We start from the raw sequence: 16156 nt of genomic DNA, 5'->3' as shown, positions 1-16156 counted from the left end.
ATTGATTGGAGGCCAAATGCAGTTACTGAATGGTGATTTCTGCCTAAAATTGACTTGATCTCATTCAAGAGGTTCATAATATAGACACTGAAGCTCACAGGACAGTGTGGAACTCTTTTAAAGGACCATTACAACACAAAATGTGCTTTTTCACCTGCCAAAAATTGATTGGAGGCCAAATGCAGTTACTGAATGGTGATTTCTGCCTAAAATTGACTTTATCTCATTCAAGAGCTTCATAATATAGACACTGAAGCTCACAGGACAGTGTAGAACTCTTTTAAAGGACCATTACAACACAAAATGTGCTTTTTCACCTGCCAAAAATTGATTGGAGGTCAAATGCAGGTACTGAATGGTGATTTCTGCCTAAAATTGACTTTATCTCATTCAAGAGGTTCATAATATAAACATTAGAGCTCACAGGACAGTGTGGAACTATTTTTGTGAAGTCATTTTGAGCAAAAATATTCATCTCTGTGCAGTAACAGAGGCGTAAATCAATTTCTGGCAGCTGAAATACCCTGATTTTTACATTGTAATGGCCCTTTATGCGTTTTTCAAGTGGTAAAAAGCACTGGTTGAGGTCAAATCTTGTAAATGTTACTCTGCTGAGTGATATCAAGTCATTTTGAGCAAAAATATTCATCTCTGTACAGTGCCAGAGGCGTAAATCAATTTCTGGCAGGTAAAATACCCTGATTTTTACTTTGTAATGGCCCTTTACACATTATTCAAGCACTGGTTGACATCAAATCTTGTCAGTATTACTATGCTGAGTGATATAAAGCCATTTTGAGGCAGAAACAAATAAACAATCTCGATTCAAAATATCTTTATTTGCCTAAATACAAGCCAGATATAAATCACCATCTACCCAACAACAATAGGCCTATTAGGCTACTGGACACACAGGAGGCTATCAAACACATAAACAGAGAGTTCAGTGTCTATATTATGAACCTCTTGAATGAGATCAAGTGATTTTTAGGCAGAAATCACCATTCAGTAACTGCATTTGGCCTCCAATCAATTTTTTGGCAGGTGAAAAAGCACATTTTTGTGTTGTAATGGTCCTTTAAAAGAGTTCCACACTGTTCTGTGAGCTTAAGTGTCTATATTATGAAGCTCTTGAATGAGATCAAGTGATTTTTAGGCAGAAACCACCATTCAGTAACTGCATTTGGCCTACAATCAATTTTTGGCAGGTGAAAAAGCACATTTTGTGTTGTAATGGTCCTTTAAAATAGTTCCACACTGTCCTGTGAGCTTCAGTGTCTATATTATGAACCTCTTGAATGAGATAAAGTCAATTTTAGGCAGAAATCACCATTCAGTAACTGCATTTGGCCTCCAATCAATTTTTGGCAGGTGAAAAAGCACATTTTGTGTTGTAATGGTCCTTTAAAAGAGTTCCACACTGTTCTGTGAGCTTAAGTGTCTATATTATGAAGCTCTTGAATGAGATCAAGTGATTTTTAGGCAGAAATCACCATTCAGTAACTGCATTTGGCCTACAATCAATTTTTGGCAGGTGTCACAGCACATTTTGTGTTGTAATGGTTCTTTAAAAGAGTTCTACACTGTCCTGTGAGCTTCAGTGTCTATATTATGAACCTCTTGAATGAGATAAAGTCAATTTTAGGCAGAAATCACCATTCAGTAACTGCATTTGGCCTACAATCAATTTTTGGCAGGTGAAAAGGCACATTTTGTGTTGTAATGGTCCTTTAAAAGAGTTCCACACTGTCCTGTGAGCTTCAGTGTCTATATTATGAACCTCTTGAATGAGATAAAGTCAATTTTAGGCAGAAATCACCATTCAGTAACTGCATTTGGCCTCCAATCAATTTTTGGCAGGTGAAAAAGCACATTTTTGTGTTGTAATGGTTCTTTAAAAGAGTTCTACACTGTCCTGTGAGCTTCAGTGTCTATATTATGAACCTCTTGAATGAGATAAAGTCAATTTTAGGCAGAAATCACCATTCAGTAACTGCATTTGGCCTACAATCAATTTTTGGCAGGTGAAAAAGCACATTTTGTGTTGTAATGGTCCTTTAAAAGAGTTCCACACTGTTCTGTGAGCTTAAGTGTCTATATTATGAAGCTCTTGAATGAGATCAAGTGATTTTTAGGCAGAAATCACCATTCAGTAACTGCATTTGGCCTACAATCAATTTTTGGCAGGTGTCACAGCACATTTTGTGTTGTAATGGTTCTTTAAAAGAGTTCTACACTGTCCTGTGAGCTTCAGTGTCTGTATTATGAACCTCTTGAATGAGATAAAGTCAATTTTAGGCAGAAATCACCATTCAGTAACTGCATTTGGCCTCCAATCAATTTTTGGCAGGTGAAAAGGCACATTTTGTGTTGTAATGGTCCTTTAAAAGAGTTCCACACTGTCCTGTGAGCTTCAGTGTCTATATTATGAACCTCTTGAATGAGATAAAGTCAATTTTAGGCAGAAATCACCATTCAGTAACTGCATTTGGCCTCCAATCAATTTTTGGCAGGTGAAAAAGCACATTTTGTGTTGTAATGGTTCTTTAAAAGAGTTCTACACTGTCCTGTGAGCTTCAGTGTCTATATTATGAACCTCTTGAATGAGATAAAGTCATTTTTAGGCAGAAATCACCATTCAGTAACTGCATTTGGCCTCCAATCAATTTTTGGCAGGTGAAAACTGTATTATATTAGTAGGCATAAACAATAATATTAGATACAAAACACATCCAAATATGGGAAGGGCCCAGATCAGGTAAAAAAGCAATGCAGAGTCACAAGGATCATTGTAAAAGTGACCATTACTTTATTGAAAACACGTTGTAACTTGGAGTTGGAGGAAAGCTTAACAAAGGAGGCGCCACTGTGTGGCGTAAACTGGTAGTGCTTTGATATAGTGCTCTGGCTGTTAAATCAAACATAATGCAGACGTGTCTATCACGTAATTGCCATGCCTTATTTCGCTACAAACTACACTTCTTTTGGCCAGAGGTGTGATAATGTGTGTGTATATGCACATTATGACCGTTCAATCCAAAGAAAATCAGACGTTTTATAGCGCCACCGCTCAACGGGCTGCTGTGCGCGCTCCCGCGGCCTCAAATCAGATTCTGGCAGACGATCACTTTTGGGCACGACACCTGAAAACGTTTCTGTCTATGTATTGTAAATCTAGTATGACAGACAAAAATCACCCAGGCTAGCGAAAGTGGAATAACAAGTTTCATGATACAGATAGGGTTGCCACCCGTCCCTTAAAATACGGAATCGTTCCGTATTTTGAAATAAAATAGTGCGTCCCGTTTTGAATCAATACGGGACGGGCTTTGTCCCGTATTTCCGAGTTGTCATGAATGCAGCATCACTTCGCACGTGTTCTGTAAAGATCCAGCATTTAGTCAGAACTACAACAAAGCAGAGATCTCTCTGTAGGACACTTTCTATCCATCGCTCTTTCACCGTTATTGACGCTCTCTCTCTCTCTCTCACACACACACACACACACACACACACACACACACACACACACACACCACACACACACACACACACACACACACACACACACACACACACACACACACACACACACACACACACACACACACACAGAGCGAAGGGCGCATGCATGACATCAGTGCGCGGTAAAAGCGAACTCATACGGTCCGAACGCGGACCCCCCGCGCCCCCCTCCCTCGTCGGACAATCGGACCACCCGCCACAGTCTCCTTGCTTTATGTATCCATAGATGTAAACACGTCCTCCTGTTGTCTTTTGTTGTTGTTTTTTTTTAATCCACTGCTGCTCTCTGCACCCGGACGCAGCACAGCAGCAGATCGTAAGTGAGGGTGATGTCCTGCACCCCCGGCTTAAAAAAAAAATCCTAGAGGAAACACTGCTCTGCTCCATGACTATATTAAATAAATGTGCCTATTCAAAATCACTGTGCTAATATTTCAGTGTGCACTCATCTGTTTATTTTCCAGGTTAAAGCAAACTGATGTGGCATATTCCCCTCCAAAAAAAAAAAGATTTAGAGCATTGGTTCCCAACCTTGGGTCCGGGCCCCCCTCAGGGGTCGTCAGAGATGTGAGGGGGTCCACAGAGCTTTGTTTGTTCTGAGGTTGTGAGGTTATCAAAATTAGATTTGTGCATATTGATATTTTAAAATTCCAATAACACATCCAATTGGATAATCAAAACCATCAAAATCAATAGGAACAAAAACCTACATAGCCTACAACCTACCTGCTTATAGGGATGTGATAACAATTATGACACAACAAAGGAAAATTGACATAAAGACAAAATAAGGATGGCACAAAATAGAATAAAAAGGCTTGTCTTTGACAAAAGCAAGGGGGGGGGGGGGCTTTGAGGAAAAAAGGTTGGGAACCACTGATTAAGAGGAATGCACACCAGAAAGAGTATCTGAAGAATTTAAATAAGAAAAGTGTTTTTTTTGTAAATGACTAATCGTCAACCAAAAAATTGTTAGATTTGTCAAAAAATTAATCGCAAGACTAATCGACTAATCGAAAAAATAGTCGATAGATTAATCGGGAGAAAAATAATCATTTGGGACAGCCCTATTTTATATTATTATTATTACATAAACAAAAGCAAACTAACTCAGTGGGTGCTGTTTATTCGTCTGACCTGCTGTTGCTGGTAGCCTATGCAGCTGGTCTTGAACTGGTCTGAACATTAGCACAGTGTTATTTCTGATCATTTTGTGCAGATGCATTTTTATTTGATTTGCATACGTTTCAAACCATGGTAAATCACTGTTAATAATAGGCTTTATGCACAGCTCCACTACTTCCTGAACTTAAACCACCCAGTCCTCCCATTAAGATGGCCAGCTCTCTGACTATTGAGGTCAGACACACCTGGATTAATCAGTTTGTCCAATAATACATACAGGAAATAAAGGAACTTGTTTAAATGTTCAGGAAGTAGTGGAGCTGTGCATAAAGCCTATTAGGCTGTTGTGAGGAATCATTACATGTGTAACATGTGACAGCCTCTTCACATAGGCTATAGGCATTAATATGTAGGCCTATTACTATTATATTTAAGTGGGATATTGCAACTTTATGTTTTGGATCAAACAAGTAGGCTAGCCCGTCCTGGCCTTAGCTACGTCAAGTGATAACCTCAATAAGGTGCACTGTACCTGCCCCCATTCCAGTTTAAAATATGTGTTAATACAAGAAATTGAACGTGTACAAAATACATAGGCCTACATGAAAAGTGTGGCGTTTTGACCCGTGGCCCCCCCCCCCGCCCGGTCGACATTTGGTCGAGTGTCCCTTATTTTCACAACTCAAAGGTGGCAACCCTAGATACAGACACTCTAATTTTTAAAATACAAATGTATTCAACAAAAGTGATATGATCAACATGGCCAAGTTGTGAATTAAATAATAATTTGGCTGTAGCCAGTATGTTTAGTTCAATGAAGCATTAGAGTCAGAAATGACTTGTTTTATTTAGGTGTTCAGTGTGTATGCAGTATGGGTAAACATGGATAAGATCAAAACTGAAATACAAGAAATTATTGTTTGCTATATGAGCAAATGCCAGATCCTGTGAGACTGAAAGAGACTGACCACCGGGGAGAGCAAGATCATAAAAAAATAAAATGATTAAGAAATGTAATAGTTAAGACAGATCATTGGTCCTCAGAAAGGAAATTATTTGATTATCTTGTTGAAGATTGTCATTAACAGGGATGCAAACGGGTCAGGACCAAAAAAGAGAGGAATTGTCTGGCGGGGAGGGGGGGCTCACCATTAACAATATCACAGAAAAGTCTATTTCCAGTAGTTCAACCCCAACCAAGTATTGAGTGCATATAGATGGACAGTTTTCAGGAGGCCAACATTTCTATATTAAAAATGCTTTAAAAAAAAATAAAAACCATTGCAATATTTCAATTTTGGAGATACTGATTTTTAGGTCTTCACTGAATGTTAGTCATAATTATTACTATTAAAATAAACTGAAGAAATAAAGACATGGGATTTAACATCCCATTCAGTGTGTAATGGACATATAGGCCTATATAATGTGTTAGTTTCACTTTAATTGAACACATTCTACATCGGGGAGGCGACGTCTCTCCTTCACCTCTGAAACGGGGCAGAGCTCCGTGGGAGACACCTGCCTGACACAGCAACGGACATGCACGGGGGGAAAAACGGCGGCGCCGTCGCACCGAATGCACGCGGATACGCGCCGCTTTGGGTAACGAGCGCGCACGTCGCGCGTCTACATTGGAGGTGAATAGGTAGGCTGTTACCAGTATAATCAGAGACAACCATGAATGAGTTGTCGCACACACTGAGGTGAGCAGCAGAGCGGCCGCACCGTGACCACGGTCCGCTCCAGCTGCCTGGTGTCCCCATTGCGCACCACGCGTCTTTTCAATCACTTGTCCAAGTTCTCCTTTACTGTTTTTTTTTCGAGACAACACTCATTCTCTCTCTCTCTCTCTTTTACCGGCGGTGTCAGCTGATGTGCCCGTCTGCAGCAACCCAAACAAATGCACATGTTACTGTTGACTGGCTCTATTCCAGCCACTATCATTGGTTATTTGTATTGTCTGCCAAAACATGGATGAATGAAACCTATCGACCACGTCTCATATTTATATCGAGGAAAAGTTATTTCACAATTTATAGACACAACACCGACAAGCACTGAGAGCCGCGTGTTGCAGTGACGTTATATAGCCTAGGCTATAAAAAAAAATCCGCAAATAATAAGCCGACGAAAAGGTGCAACTTGCCACTTAACTTCTTGTCGATGTATTATTTGCGGGGGCTTTCGGGGGGATCTGGTGACGGTGGAGGATCTGGGACTGATTGACTGTGGACCACCACCAGTCTGATCAGGTCCATCACAGCACAGCAGCTGCAGCTCTGCCCCGCTGTGCATATTCTCATTTGTCCAGGTCATAGTATTTCAAAGGAGGTTAAATCGAAAGCAACTGAGTCTCCACACCAGATAGTTGGACCAGTCCCAGCCTGGTCAGATGCTACATGAACTGATGAAGCCTCTTGGATGAGAGGTGAAACGTCTTCCTAGACAAATAACTAAGTCCAGTTGAACCTCCTGTGAAGAAAAAAAAAAGTTGTTGGCGGGCTCGTGAATTTTTTTTTTGACACGAGTCAAAAGAAGCGATAAATCGCGTATCTCGCGTTTGGTCGCGCGTCACAACTCGAGCGAAAAAAAAGCGTTCCTCGTGTTTGGGCATCAGCAAACACGATGAAATAGACGAAGACGCGAAGGTCCATAAAAGAATCGGGTGTATTGCGTCGCAAAAAAAAAAGTCGCGTCTACCGCGTCTCGCGCCTAATCGCGTCTCGCGCCTGTTATGATTGGATGTTATTACATGTTTGACCGCTAGGCGGCAGTACTGGTTAGTAGTCAGCTTACCGTACCATATAAGGGAGTAGAGCAAGACTGCATGGAGCCACATGTATGTTGTTGAGAACGTGAGACATAAAAACTAAGTTACTTGCTATCAACACGGCCTCATCCTTCGAACACGAACATGACAGCGCCTAATCGCGTCTTTGCGTCACGGCCTTTTACACCGCGGACGTAACGAATAAACGGTGACGGTGTGAACGAACAACATAACAGGACCAGACGTGGCGTTGTTTCCTCTTTTCACCGACAGCTCCACTCTCCCTTACTTACACTAACTACTGTTATTGTTGAGGCCAGAGAATTGTGGGATTTGTAGTTTTCGACCAATCGCAGGTTGTGCTCTTTCTTTTTTGTGATTTTCCTGGTTCACACGTATTTTTTTTTTTAGGGGCAAATGCGAGTGAAATGCTCGCCCATGGTGGGCATACGAAAATTTAAGAGCTGTCTTATTTAAGTCTTGAACACAATAATTCAACAAATTTAAGACATTTTAAGGCCTAAAAGTGTGTAATGGACATATAGGCCCATATAATGTGTTAGTTTCACTTTAATTGAACACATTCTATATCGCGGAGGCGACGTCTCTCCTTCACCTCTGAAACGGGGCAGAGCTCCGTGGGAAACACCTGCCTGACACAGCAACGGACATGCATGGGGGAAAAACGGCGGCGCCGTCGCACCGAATGCACGCGAATACGTTGCGCGTCAACATTGGAGGTCGGCAGTTATCAGTATCAGTTTCACGTGATTGTCACTGTCAGCCTGTTAGAAAAACATTTTACTGACCCCAGCTGAGACCTCCCCCCCTCCCAAAAACAAAAACTCTTCGGATCTGAACGATTCACACAAGTCACCTAATTGGTCATGAAAAAAGCGAGTTTCGCTTTTCGGCGCGCTGTTTGCATCCCTGCATTAAAGACCCCCTCCCATGAAAATCGTGTTTTTCGTGCTTTACACGTGTTCCTGTGGCATTTTTCTTGTGTTAGAGGACATATCAGCCGAAAAGGAAGTGCAAAATTGCATCTCTCAGTTTTTCTGCCTTCAAATTGCTGTGAACCAATGCCAGACGCAAACTGGCAGTTTCAGGGAGACTGGAGTTGACGTGTCACAGCTCCAGGGGAGGGCACTAGTGCAGCGCAGTCTCCGCCCCCCATCCAGAGGTGCATTGCTAATGAGCTGCTGGTGCTGTGCAGAAGGAGTGCCCTGGGAAATGGCACAGGCTTTGTGATTTTGGCTAAAAACTTCATAATCACAATTTAAAGACCACAGAGAATGTGGAGAATATGAGACTTTAATTTCATATCTTAATCTCAAAAGAATACAACAGGACAACCGAGTGTGATTTAAGAGATTAATTAACTACAACACTGACTACAGAGAAAAGGTAATGTCAAAATTCAAGCATAATACAAGCGGTTTAATGATTAACCAGCAAAATAAACATTTCATAAAAGCAGTTGTCACTAAGTGTGGACTTGACAGTGATTCTTTGATTAGAAGGACAATGACAATGACATTTTAGAGGTCATGCAATGTTGTGTTGTTTAAAAAAAACAAAAAAACTTTTGGTGTTACACATAATTGTCCTAATATCAACCTCCATCTTCCTATTACAAAATGGGGATAAATGATTTTCTCCATTTTGTTTGTGCAGGCTTTATCTACTGAAGGCCAATTGGACACTTGGTGTTCTGGTCAATTTAATGGTTTGGTTTGGTGGTGGGAAGGAAGTGTGTGCTTTATTAGTTTGTGCCGTGGCTGATGACATACCTGCTTCTCACCCGTGTGGTTTTTAATAAACCTACTTAATACTGATTGTTCACTACAAATGTTCCCTACAGGTGTTCCAGACTTATAGTTTTACACCTTCATGTGTTTTTTTATGGGCCGCGGATTGGGACCGATAACTGAATTTTCCCCCACATATATCACAAGAATAAGGCTTCTCACCTGTGTGGATTCTTGTATGCCTAATCAAATCTGAATGGCCAGTAAACTTTTTCCCACAGATTTTGCAGGTGTATGGCTTCTCACCTGTGTGGATTCTCATGTGCAACACCAGTCCCATTCGACGGGTAAAACCTTTTCCACATATTACACATAAATGAGGCTTCTCACCTGTGTGGGTTCTTCTGTGATCATTTAAGGTTTTGCTGTCAATAAACTTTTTCCCACAGGTGTTGCAGGTGTACGGCCTCTCACCTGTGTGGGTTCTTCTGTGAGTCGTCAAGTTTGCATTATGTGCGAACCTCTTCCCACATGTTGCACAAGAAAAAGGCTTCTCACCTGTGTGGGCTCTTATATGCCTAATCAAAAGTGAGTGGGCAGTAAACGTTTTCCCACAGGTGTTGCAGGTGTACGCCCTCTCACCTGTGTGGGTTCTTCTGTGAGTCGTCAAGGTTGCATTATGTGCGAACCTCTTCCCACATGTTTCACAAGAAAAAGGCTTCTCACCTGTGTGAGTTCTCATGTGACTCACTAAGTGTTCTTCACGGATAAAATCTTTGTCACACATTTCACAAGAAAAAGGCCTCTCATTTGTGTGGATTCTTGTATGCCTAACCAGATCTGTCTTCCTGGTAAACTTTGTCCCACAAGAGTTGCAGGTGTACGGCTTCTCACCTTCGTGCGTTCTCCTATGGAGATCTAAGTGTTTTTGATGCATAAAACCTTTCCCACATTTTACACCAGGTGGTTCTGGGTCTACATGTCCACTTCCTTCCTGATGTTGGCTCTCAGCTACAGCAGAGCTGTGAGAGAGGAGCTGCTGGTCACTGGTTGGTTCTGGTTCTCTGTGGTCACTTCCCTCATGAGTAGGAGTCAACATAAAGGTGTCAGTCTCCTGCTTCAGTAGCAGCTGCTCTCCCTCCTGACTGCTGCAGACCTCCTCCTCTTCCTCTTTAATCTGTGGAGGCTCTGGCTCCTCCTGCTCCAGACTGGAGAGAACAAACTCCTCCTCCTTACAGACATGTTGCTGTAGGTGCTCTGGAACAACAAGCAGACATTAGAATTAGATCATCATGGATGATGGAGCTATTTATTAGTGTGACTATTGTTCTTCTGTTTGGCCATTTTCTTCCGCCTTTTTACGGTCTTCTTCTAGTCCTTCATACTTTGTGCTATTTCAACAATTCATATATCAAAACGTGCAGCTTTTTTTGAACTTTATCGGCATTACTTTTCTCTTTTTAACTAGTTATACTTTTTCAAATATTTAACTTTTTCTGATTTTTTTCAGCTTTATAATGTGTGTGTTGCGTCTAACGAGCAGAGCTAGAGTGGTGCTAGAGTGGAGAGAGGCAAAAAAACATTCTAGAGTTTTTCTGGCTAAACTGTCAGCATGACCACAAATTAAACTCTAGACAAATTATTTTCTCCAGTTTTGTAGCCACACTTGTCTTCTGGCTAAAATTCTGGTCAAAAATGCAAAGAGACTTAGATAATAATTAAAAATATTTTTTAAATGCAGCCAGGGAGCTCTCTGCTCTCATTCAGCCCAATGCATTTTTTTCACATCAGCAGGAGAAGGAGCTCAACTTTGTAACTTGCTGTTAAGTGCTTTTTAATTCATTTTAATTCACCAAAAAATAGTCACAGGTCACAAAAAAGTCCTCTTCTTACTTGGTGTGGCTAATTTATACGAATTTCTTTTTATTTTAAGCATCATTGAAAAATCTCACATTCATCAAAGTCTCAACCTCTCTTCTCCCCAACTCTACTCTAGTGTAGTGGTTAGGGTGGCTGCTTGCCAACCCCTAGGTCACTGGTTCAAATCCAGGTTGAGCACTCTTGTTATGAATTCTGCTCCCCTCCATCACCCTCAATTGGTTACAGGTGGTCCTTAAGAGACGCATTAATTGCTAGTGCCACAGTTTGTAACTTGCTGTTAAGTGCTTTTTAAATCATTTTAATTCACCAAAAAATAGTCACAGGTCACAAAAAAGTCCTCTTCTTTCTTGGTGTGGCTAATTTCTGCACTTTCCTTACCTTCTTTTTTAAGCAGGAGCCAGTGATCCTCTTATTAAAGGTTTTCTTTGCCCCTCACATACTGTCTCTGCCTGTAGCCTAGTGGTTAGCTTGCTGAGCTGGAGACCTGAAGGTTACTGGTTCAAATCTTGCCTCAATAACAATTATAGTGAATTATTTTCCCAGTCGTCCTCTGTTGACTTCTGATAACTTGCTTCATGTTGAAACTGCTGCTCTCAGCCTGAAATTCACAGACATTTTCATTCTAAAGCCAGGGACACACCGAGCCGACCGTCGGGCGTCTGGCCTCGTCGGACGGCGTCGGCAGCTCGTCTGTTTGGTGTGTTCCTCTCCGTCGGGGAGCCTCGGCTCTTGTCGGATCTCGTCGGGGCCGATTGAACATGCTCAGTCGGGACTCGTCGGCCGTCGGGAGAGTAGACTCGTCGGGTACTCTGATTGGCTGTGTGCTAGCTATGGCGATTCTGATTGGCGGTGCCCTAAGCGAATCAGCGCGGTGTGTGGGAGGGACGGAAGTGACCACAGTAAACAAACGGTGTCCTAGCCTGTCCTACAGTAAAAATGGTATATAAAATAAAAAGAGGAGTAAAGCAATATATTAAGCGGCAATATATATATTTAAACATCAAAGATGTTCAATCAAACCCACATAGTTTGAAACAACGTTCAAAACACACACAGCTCACAACTAAGCATATAAAGCCCGCTAGCTTAATGCTAACGCGTAATGTAAAACACCATAGACGGGCTAACAGAAATTAGCATCGGCTATCGCCAATTCGCGGCAACCGAGCCACAGCAGTAAGCTGCTAAAAACTGTTTTAATTTCGGCTTTAGCGCTGTTAAAACGTGGCTGGTTAAATTCTTTTGGGGAGATTAATGTTGTCTCATTGATGAAATTAACTGTGGCAGTGGCATTAGTTTGTTTGAATGAACAGTGAGCAGGGCTGCCCCTGGTCTGTATTGGTCTGTATTTCTATGGGGGAGTCCTCGCCACTCAGTCGCTCTGGTCGGCAGTCGGGGCAGTGTGTTTAACTTATTCCTTTCTCCCGACGAGAGGCGACAGACTCGTCAGCCAAAGCCGTCGGCGTCGGGACGCGTCGGGAAGCGTCGTGGCGGTGTGTCAGGGGCTTAAGTCATTCAAGCTTGACTCTCAAGCTTTCTTGGTGTTGACACAGTGTGTTTCCAACAGGTGCAGCTCGTTAACTTCAGAGTGAGACAGAGTGCAGCTCATCAACAGACAACAGTCTTTGCAACAGTGTGTACACTGTGGCCTAGAGGCAAAGTCAAAGTCTTCTGACCATGGGATTGTGGGTTCAATTCCTACCTTGGTCAACCATTTGTATGGTCATCACTGCTTGCACTATTTTCACAAAAGTGTCCTCTACTTACTTGTTGTGGTTAATTTCTGCACTTTCCTTACTTTTTTTTTTTAAGCAGAAGCCAGTGATCCTCTTATCAAAGGTTTTCTTTGCCCCTCACATACTGTCTCTGTCTGTAGCCTAGTGGTTAGCTTGCTGGTCTGAGGACCTGAAGGTTGCTGGTTCAAATCTTGCCTCAACAACAATTATAGTGAATTATTTTCCCAGTCGTCCTCTGTTGACTTCTGATAACTTGCTTCATGTTGAAACTGCTGCTCTCAGCCTGAAATTCACAGAAATTTTCATTCTAAGTCATTCAAGCTTGACTCTCAAGCTTTCTTGATGTTGACAGTGTTTCCAACAGGTGCAGCTTTGGGCTTGTTAACTTCAGAGTGAGACAGAGTGCAGATCATTAACAGACAACAGTCTCTGCAACTGTGTGTGCACTGTGGCCTAGAGGCAGAGTGGAAGTCTACTGACCATGAGGTTGTGGGTTCAATTCCGACCTTGGTCAAACATTTGTATGGTGATCACTGCTTGCACTATTTGCTAATTCTGCAACAGCGTTCAGCTGCTTTCAGCAGTCACACCATTTCCATTCTTGGAAATGCTTTTTCTAGTTTATCGTTAGTATTTGGTGTTGTTTAGTTTGGTATTTAGTTTAGTTAGTATTTAGTTTTGATTATTCTGATTTAATTTATTTGATGTCATTATAGTGGCCGTTTGTCACTATCGACGCACGCGTGCCAGTAGGTGTAGCAGGTGTAGCCTAAGTGCTTAACACAGCAACTGTCCAGGCAATACTCTTTTTGTTGCAGATTTATTCATACAGCCGACTCAAATACTCACTAACACAATCAACACATTCTCTGACCTGTGGCATGGCACGGTCAAAACCGAATGAGTTCCTCAGTGTGCGCACCTGCGCTGATTACCCACCTCCATTTATCGAGTCAGAGCATCTGAACAGAGATCGCCACATACTGGCACAAAATGTGTACAACACTATAAAACAAAGAAAATGACCAATTTGGCTCCTACAGTCATTATTAGATTTCTGTTAGTTCAGGTGTTTTCTCTGTATCTTGTTTTGTTTGGCCATGTTAAGGGCACCAGAGATTATACGTATCACGTAGGAATTTTCTTTGTTCTTAGGTTACTCGCTTTTCTGGTCAAATAAATCACGTTGTTGAAATTGGACATTTAATTGAACAATATGTTTTTTCCCATCCAAGTACACCACAACCCATGGTGCAGCAGTGGCCCTTTAATTTTTATGATTTGAAGTTTGATTTGAAACTTTTATATGTTTGACAAACGGTTACTAAAATGCACAAACTGTGACCTAGGTTTGGTCTTATTTTGTCCTAAAGCAACACACTCAAAACAAACTTGTCCAAACATTAAATTAAAAAAAAGTTGAACGAACAATGCTGACTGTGGCCATTAACAGTCCTGATCAGGATCCTACAGAGTCACATCACCTCCCTTTGGAGATCTTCTAGGTCTGTCCGACTGGGAGGAGACTACAGGACAGACCCTGAACTCATTGTAAGGATCATACATCCCATCTGGAAAGGGAACGCTTAGGGACCCCCCAGGAGGAGATGGAGAGTGTTACCAGGGAGAGCGATGTCTAGGACATTCTACTTAGTCTGCTGCCACCATGACCCCACCCCTGGTAAGTGATAGATGATGGATGGAGGGAACAAGTAGAAGAGAGACAGAGCAAAACAAACCACAAGCAGCACACCAAGCAAACAAAGAGCTGTGTGTAAAACTAAACAGGAAACAGGAGAAACACTAAAGGTTGAAGAAGTTGTTCCCCCGGTGGTCCTGACCTGCTACAATCATGACAACAACATAGACCAGTGGTTCCCAACCCATATTTTTACCATTGAAAACTTTGGTGACCCCCCTCCCCCCCGATGTAAAATAAAATAAAATAAGGAATATCATAACTTCTTTTACATCAGTAATTTAATAACAGCATGGAACAAACAATCAAGAGAACCTGTGTATGATTACAACATATTTCTCCAGAACTTGTACTTTTAAAAATATAATTGTGTTTTTAAAAGTACAAGTTCTGAAGAATATGTTGTAATTTTACACAGATTTTTTCTCATTGTTCCATGCAGTTTTTCAAATTCATTGTGACTGATATTGCCCTGCTGTATTATGTATGTAATGTTTTAAAACTGTTGATATTCAATCATCTATTGATATAGGCCTATAATTTATTTGTTTATCTATTTAAATACACAAATAAATGTTTAATGTGGCCCTTGAATTTACTTGATTTTGTCACATATATGAATTAAATGCTTAGCCTACTCATTTATTTAACATTTTAATTACATAAAAATTATTAAACCCTTTAACTCATTGAGTGCCAACCACGTAATTTCTCGTTTTTCGTTCCCATGCGTTGAGTGCCAAAAACGAAATTTTTCGTTTTTTGCTTTTTTTTTAAATTATGAAAATAGACACTTTAATACACATTATATGTAAATTTGGGGACTCTACGACGAGCAGAACTGAAATAGATGACGATCAAAGTCACATGACAGCTCATGATCTGGAAGTTTTTATCATAACTCAGCTTCTGCAAACGGAGTTCTGCATGCAGATGCAGCGCAGCTGCGCCGCAGCTGCTCTGCTCTCACCCGCGAGGCTGCAGCAGCTGGGAGCTGAACCAGGAAGCTCTCAGCCGACAGTCCCGCCCGGTCTTCATCTGGAGCAACACCGTGTCCTCCCCAAAGTCCTCCCGCGGTAAAATCCTGATGGTCTCTGGGTCAAAGCAGACCCGGCACCACCGACCCGTACCACAGAAGGACCACGACCACCGGCGGGACCGGTGTTCGCGAGCCGCTGTTGGCCGGCAGGAGCCTCACGTTCCGCGGCGAGAGGCTGTGACACGGCACGGTGCGTCTGTGTTATTGTTGTTTAGTGGCGCCCCCCCCGCCCCCGATGGTGGTTTTGTGAATAGAACAACAATTGTTGTGTATATTTATCTTATACGAGCCCTTTGATCCAGAAATGCGAGTGTGAGAAGAGCGACAGGCACAAACAGCGCACCTTTCATAAAAGACGCTCTATCTCTTTTCTAGAAAAAAAGGAGGGATTTTGGTGAAACCCAGCCATGTTTAGCTTGACTTTTCTCAGGAACGGAGGCACGTAGAAACAAACGGTTTGTGGCCATTTGAAGGATAAAGTTAAACCTTTCAAATGAGCCACAGTATGTGTTGGTGGCAATAATATAGAATACACTATGGCTCTAAAATAAAAAGTCAAATATGGTCTAATTTGCCGGTACACTTGACTAAAACTTTGGAAAGGAGCGCGGCACTCAATGAGTTAAA

The 16156-nt window shown here is 41.8% G+C and overlaps 1 protein-coding gene across 1 annotated transcript in view; it reads right to left on the bottom strand.

Annotated features, from left to right (window-relative positions):
• Positions 1-9001: 9001 nt before the first annotated feature.
• Positions 9002-16156, bottom strand: part of LOC146969769 (uncharacterized) — a 7736-nt gene continuing 581 nt past the window's right edge. The window contains exons 3-4 of the mRNA XM_085804528.1: positions 9649-10431; positions 9002-9564 (exon numbers count right to left, since the gene is read on the bottom strand). Coding sequence (XP_085660654.1) covers positions 9299-9564; positions 9649-10431 — 1049 coding nt within the window. The 3' untranslated portion in view covers positions 9002-9298. The remainder of the gene's footprint in view (positions 9565-9648; positions 10432-16156) is intronic.

Source organism: Trachurus japonicus, chromosome 17 (assembly GCF_045865225.1).
Source record: "Trachurus japonicus isolate A0001 chromosome 17, Traja_1.0".
In the NCBI taxonomy this organism is placed as follows: Eukaryota; Metazoa; Chordata; class Actinopteri; order Carangiformes; family Carangidae; genus Trachurus; species Trachurus japonicus.
The sequence above is the reverse complement of the archived record's forward strand: the minus strand, read 5'-3'. Positions and strand labels throughout refer to the sequence as shown.